The sequence below is a fragment of the Magallana gigas genome, chromosome 3, assembly GCF_963853765.1.
Source record: "Magallana gigas chromosome 3, xbMagGiga1.1, whole genome shotgun sequence".
NCBI lineage: Eukaryota > Metazoa > Mollusca > Bivalvia > Ostreida > Ostreidae > Magallana > Magallana gigas.
In genome coordinates, this window is record NC_088855.1 from 53681175 (window position 1) to 53688266 (window position 7092).

Genomic DNA, 7092 nt, shown 5'->3' on the forward strand with positions numbered 1-7092 from the left:
AGAGTCTCTGTACCTATCACCAGGGTCTGTACACCCATAACCAGGGTTAGCATACCCATCACCAGGGTCTCCATACCTATCACCAGGGTCATTATATCCATCACTAGTGTTTGTGTGCCCAACAACGGGGTCTGTACACCCATCACCAGGGTCAGTATACCAATCACCCGGGTCTGTACACCCATAACCAGGGTCAGTAAACCCATCACCAGGGTCTCCATACCTATCACCAGGGTCAGAGTACGTATCACCAGAGTCTGTGTGCCCATCACCAGAGTCTGTACACCCGTAATCAGGGCCAGTATACCCATCACCAGGGTCTCCATACTTATCACCAGGGTCAGAGTACGTATCACCAGAGTTTGTGTGCCCATAATCAGGGTCTGTATACTCATAATCAGGGCCAGTATGCCCATCACCAGGGTCTCCATACCTATTACCAGGGTCAGAGTACGTATCACCAGAGTCTGTGTGCCCATCACCAGAGTCTGTACACCCGTAATCAGGGCCAGTATACCCATAACCAGGGTCTCCATACCTATCACCAGGGTCAGAGTACGTATCACCAGAATCAGCGTGCCCATCACCAGAGTCTGTACACCCATAACCAGGGCCTGTATACCCATCACCAGGGTCTCCATACCTATCACCAGGGTCAGAGTACGTATCACCAGAGTCTGTGTGCCCATCACCAGAGTCTGTACACCCATAACCAGGGTCAGTATACCCATCACCAGGGTCTCCATACCTATCACCAGGGTCAGAGTACGTCTCACCAGAATCTGTGTGCCTATCACCAGGGTCTGTACACCTATGACCAGGGTCTGTATACCCATCACCAGGGTCTCCAGGGTCAATGTACGTATCACCAGAGTCTGTGTGTCAGTCACCAGAGTCTGTACACTCATGACCAGTGTTAATATACCCATCATCAGGGTCTCCATAGCTATCACCAGGGTCAGTGTACGTATCACCAGAGTCTATGTGCCCATCACCAGGGTCTGTACGCCCATAACCAAGGTTAGTATACCCATCACCAGGGTCTCCATACCTATCACCAGGGACAGAGTACGTATCACCAGAGTCTCTGTGCCTATCACCAGGGTCTGTACACCCATAACCAGGGTTAGTATACCCATCACCAGGGTCTCCATACCTATCACCAGGGTCATTATATCCATCACTAGTGTTTGTGTGCCCAACAACGGGGTCTGTACACCCATCACCAGGGTCAGTATACCAATCACCCGGGTCTGTACACCCATAACCAGGGTCAGTAAACCCATCACCAGGGTCTTCATATCTAACACCAGGTTCAGAGTGCGTATCACCAGAGTCCCATAACCAGGGTCAGTATACCCATCACCAGGGTATGTACACCCATAACCAGGGTCAGTATACCCATCACCAGGGTCCCCATACCTATCACCAGGGTCAGAGTACGTATCACCAGAGTATGTGTGCCCATCACCAGGGTCTGTATATCCATAACCAGGGCCAGTATACCCATCACCAGGGTCTCCATACCTATCACCAGGGTCAGAGTACGTATCACCAGAGTCTGTGTGCCCATCACCAGAGTCTGTACACCCATAACCAGTGTCAGTATACCCATCACCAGGGTCATCATACCAATCACCAGGGTCAGAGTACGTATCACCAGAGTCTGTGTGCCTATCACCAGGGTCTGTACACCCATGACCAGGGTCGGTATACCCATCACCAGGGTCTCCAGGGTCAGAGTACGTATCACCAGAGTGTGTGTGTCAGTCACTAGAGTCTGTACACTCATGACCAGGGTTAGAATACCCATCATCAGGGTCTCCATACCTATCACCAGGGTCAGAGTACGTATCACCAGAGTCTGTGTGCCCATCACAAATGTCAGTTTACACATAACCAACAATAAAAAATCCAAGACAAGGAGGGGGAGAGGGTGAAATCTATATTATTTCTTTTACTCAGGAGCTATTTTGTTTGGGGGGGGGGTATAAGGGGTGAACATGTCACTGACCCCTAATAGATCTATCCATGACCTATCACCAGGGTCTGTATACACATTACCAGGGTCAGTTACACATCACCAGGGTCTCCAGGGTCAGAGTACGTATCACCAGAGTCTGTGTGTCAGTCACCAGAGTCTGTACACCCATAACCAGGGTCAGTATACCCATCACCAGGGTCTCCATACGTATCACCAGGGTCAGAGTACGTATCACCAGAGTCTGTGTGCCCATCACCAGAGTCTGTACACCCATAACCAGTGTCAGTATACCCATCACCAGGGTCATCATACCAATCACCAGGGTCAGAGTACGTATCACCAGAGTCTGTGTGCCCATCACCAGAGTCTGTAAATCCATAACCAGGGCCAGTATGCCCATCACCAGGGTCTAAATACTTATCACCAGGAATAGTTTACGAATCAATAGGGTCTGTGTGCCCATCATTAGGGTCAGTATATCTATCACAACAGTCAGTGCACTTATCATCAGGGTTTGTACATCCATTACCTTGATCAGTAGACTTTCACCAGGATAACTGTACCTATTACCTATCACCAGAGTTAGTTTACCTAACGGCCGTGTCAGTGTACGCATCCGTGGGTCTGAGGGCCCATCTCCAAGGTCAGTATACCTATCACAAGAGTCAGTACATTTATCACCAGTATATCTATCACATTCTCTATCACCAGGGTCAGTATACCTATCGACAGAGTCAGTGTACGTATCAAAAGGGTCTGTAGCCAATCACAGGGGTTAGTATGTATCCATCACCAGAGTCGGTATACATAAAAGTGTATATATTATAAGGTCAGCATACGTAACACCAGAATCTCAAAATCTATAACCAGGGTAAGTATAACCATCACTTGAGTCAGTATACCTATCACAAAGGTCATGAGTGTATGTATCACCAAGGTATGTGTGCTCTTCACCAGGATCAGTATACCTATCACCAGGGTCACTCTACTTATCAACAGGGTCAGTATTACCTGACTCAGGTAATGGATATACAAACCCTAATGATAAGTGCACTGGCTGTTGTGTTAGGTATACTGACCCTGGTGATGGGCACACAGACCCTATTGATGCGTACACTATCCTGGTGAAAAGTATTAAGACCCTGGTGAAGGGTAAACTGACCTTTGTTATGAATATACAGACCATGATGATGGGCACACAGACCCTAGTACTACGAACACTGACCCCACTAAAAGGTATAATGACCCAGGTGATATGTTTACAGTTCTGGTGATACGTACTCTGACTCTGGTGATAGGCATTATGACCCTGGTGATAGGTATTGAGACCCTGGTGATGGGTATACTGACTTTGGCTACGGATGTAAAGACCCTGGTCATGAGCACACAGACTCTGGTGATACGTACTCTGACCCTGGTGATAGGTATTGAGACCCTGGTGATGGGTATGCTGACCCTGGTTATGGGTGTACATACCCTGGTGATGGGTATACTGACCCTGGTTATGGGTGTACATACCCTGGTGATGGGTATACTGACCCTGGTTATGGGTGTACAGACTCTGATGATATGCACTCTGATCCTGGTGATAGAAATGAAGTCCCTGGTGATGGGTATACTGACCCTGGTTATGGGTGTACAGACCCGGGTGATTGGTATACTGACCCTGGTGATGGGTGTACAGACCCCGTTGTTGGACACACAAACTCTAGTGATGGATATAATGACCCTGGTAATAGGTATGGAGACCCTGGTGATTGGTATACTGGCCCTGGTTATGGGTATACAGACCCTGGTGATAGGCACACAGACTCTGGTGATACGTACTCTGACCCTGGTGATAGGTATGGATACCCTGGTGATGGGTATACTGACCCTGGTTATTGGCGTACAGACCCTGGTGATGGGCACACAGACTCTGGTGATACGCACTCTGACACTGGTGATAGGTATGGAGACCCTCGTGATGGGTATACTGACCCTGGTTATGGGTGTACAGACCCTGGTGATGGGCATACAGACTCTGGTGATACGTACTCTGACCCTGGTGATAGGTATGGAGACCCTGGTGATGGGTATACTGACCCTGGTTATGGGTGTACAGACCCTGGTGATGGGCACACAGACTCTGGTGATACGTACTCTGACCCTGGTGATAGGTATGGAGACCCTGGTGATGGGTATACTGGCCCTGGTTATGGGTGTACAGACCCTGGTGATGGGCACACAGATTCTGGTGATACGTACTCTGACCCTGGTGATAGGTATGGAGACCCTGATGATGGGTATACTGGCCCTGGTTATGGGTGTACAGACTCTGGTGATGGGCACACAGATTCTGGTGATACGTACTCTGACCCTGGTGATAGGTATTGAGACTTTGGTGATGGGTATACTGACTTTGGCTACGGATGTACAGACCCTGGTGATGAGCACACAGACTCTGGTGATACGTACTCTGACCCTGGTGATAGGTATGGAGACCCTGGTGATGGGTATACTGACCCTGGTTATGGGTGTACATACCCTGGTGATGGGTATACTGACCCTGGTTATGGGACTCTGGTGATACGCACTCTGAACCTGGTGTTAGATATGAAGACCCTGGTGATGGGTATACTGACCCTGGTGATGGGTGTACAGACCCCGTTGTTGGGCACACAAACACTAGTGATGGATATAATGACCCTGTTGATAGGTATGGAGACCCTGGTGATGGGTATACTAACCCTGGTTATGGGTGTACAGACCCTGGTGATAGGCACAGAGACTCTGGTGATACGTACTCTGTCCCTGGTGATAGGTATGGAGACCCTGGTGATGGGTATACTGACCCTGGTTATGGGCGTACAGACCCTGGTGATGGGCACATAGACTCTGGTGATAAGTACACTGACCCTGGTGATAGCTATGGAGACCCTGATGATGGGTATACTAACCCTGGTCATGAGTGTACAGACTCTGGTGACTGACACACAGACTCTGGTTATACGTACATTGACCCTGGAGACCCTGGTGATGGGTATACTGACCCTGGTCATAGGTGTACAGACTCTGGAGATGGGCACACAGACTCTGGTGATACGTACTCTGACCCTGGTGATAGGTATGGAGACCCTGGTGATGGGTATACAGGCCCTGGTTATGGGTGTACAGACTCTGGTGATGGGCACGCTGATTCTGGTGATACGTACTCTGACCCTGGTGATAGGTATGGAGACCCTGGTGATGGGTATACTGGCCCTGATTACGGGTGTACAGACTCTGGTGATGGGCACACAGACTGGTGATACGTACTCTGACCCTGGTGATAGGTATGGAGACCCTGGTGATGGGTATACTGACCCTGGTTATTGGTGTACAGACTCTGGTGATGGGTACACAGATTCTGGTGAGACGTACTCTGACCCTGGTGATAGGTATGGATACCCTGGTGATGGGTATACTGGCCCTGGTTATGGGTGTACAGACTCTGGTGATGGGCACACAGATTCTGGTGATACGTACTCTGACCCTGGAGACCATGGTGATGGGTATACTGACCCTGGTTATGTGTATACAGACCCTGGTGATAGGTCATGGGTAGATCTACAAGGGGTCAGTGACCTGTTCACCCCTAATACCCCCCCCCCCACAACAAAATAGCTCCTGAGTAAAAAAAAAAGGAAAATAGATTTCTCCTTTCTTCCCCTCCTAGTCTTGGATTTTTTTTAATTTATTTTGGACTAAGGTGTTTGTAGAACCTGGTGAATGGAGCAATGCACGAGATAATATTGGTTTACATAAAGTCTTTATACTGGCATACATGTATGTAATGAAACCATGATATTTTGTTCAGGCACCTAGCATCGTAGCAAAGTGGGCTGAGGGCAGACTCATCCAATCTTGCCTTGAAAAAATCCCCAACTCAAAAATACTTTTTAAATAATTGAAAATCCTAATCCGTGGGGGTAGGGGGCTAAGTGTACCTTTAACTTCAATTTCACAGTTTATTTCCTCTCTTTCATTTCAAATTTTACATGGTCCCAACAACATTGGGGGGGGGGGGTGCAACTGTATGTTAATTTATTTTTTTATAAGTAAATTCAAGAAAAATGTTTGCTGCGAGAAAACGTGTGCTGGAGGGGGGCAGTCCCGTCCCCCTGTCCCTGCCCCCATTCCACCCCCCCCCCCCTCCGATGCTAAGTGCCTGTTGTTTTCCTGTAACATTGATTTTGATTGTTCTCTCAATTATTTATTTAATTTTTTGGTGTAAAATCTAATGTACATAACATTTTTATCACTTCTGATCATATTTTTGATATAACAATCGCATTTTTAAATTGCACATATATCAGTTCGAAGTTCCTCCAAATAGCTTTCGAATTTCCTCCCAATCGTTTACCGGAAAGTTGGTTCACGCATGCGCACATCCTGGTTATAGTGCCTGGTTATGGGATATAAAAAGTACCCTATTCTATACCTCTTTATGGGGAGCAAAGTGGACCGAAAACCCTTGGCTAGCGAAGATGGCCCCGAACCGTCTGTCAAACATAGATCCCTCGGGTTACTGTCGTATCGCCCCAAAGCCAAAGCGCCCCATGCACGAGCGCCCCAAATTTTTTTTGGAGCGCCCCAATTACGTTTCACGAGCGCCCCAAAATGTATTCACGAGCGCCCCAAATTAAAATTATCGTTATACCTTACGTCTTGGAAAATTTGCACGAGCGCCCCAAATTGGATTTTCCAATATTGTACTAAAATCGGGATCGTTTTCACGACCGCCCCAAGAGGATATTCCTTATTATGTCTTTCTGCATAGAATCTTGTTGTATCATTACACCTTACGTCTTGAATAATTTGCCCGAGCCCCCCAAAATTGGATTTTCCAATATTGTACTAAAATCGGGATCGTTTTCACGAGCGCCCCAAAATAATTATCCTGATTATGTCTTTCTGCATAGAATCTTGTTGGATTATTTTTTTACGAACGTGCCCTGAAGTTGCCTACGATTTGTAAGAAAACTATCTTATGATTAGAAAATCATTTCCACGAGCGCCCCAAAACTGATAACTTTTAACTTTGCTCTCAAATCAGCATTCTATGTTGCTATAAAGTTAATATTTGA

At 47.4% G+C, this 7092-nt stretch overlaps 1 protein-coding gene across 1 annotated transcript; it reads right to left on the minus strand.

The window, feature by feature from the left end:
* Positions 1–882: 882 nt before the first annotated feature.
* Positions 883–1876, minus strand: LOC136273464 (uncharacterized). The gene is made up of 3 exons (XM_066077895.1): positions 1633–1876; positions 1136–1303; positions 883–1001 (listed from the first exon to the last, which is right to left on the minus strand). The coding sequence occupies exons 1-3, from the start codon at positions 1874–1876 to the stop codon at positions 883–885; spliced, it is 531 nt and encodes a 176-aa protein (XP_065933967.1).
* Positions 1877–7092: the final 5216 nt, after the last annotated feature.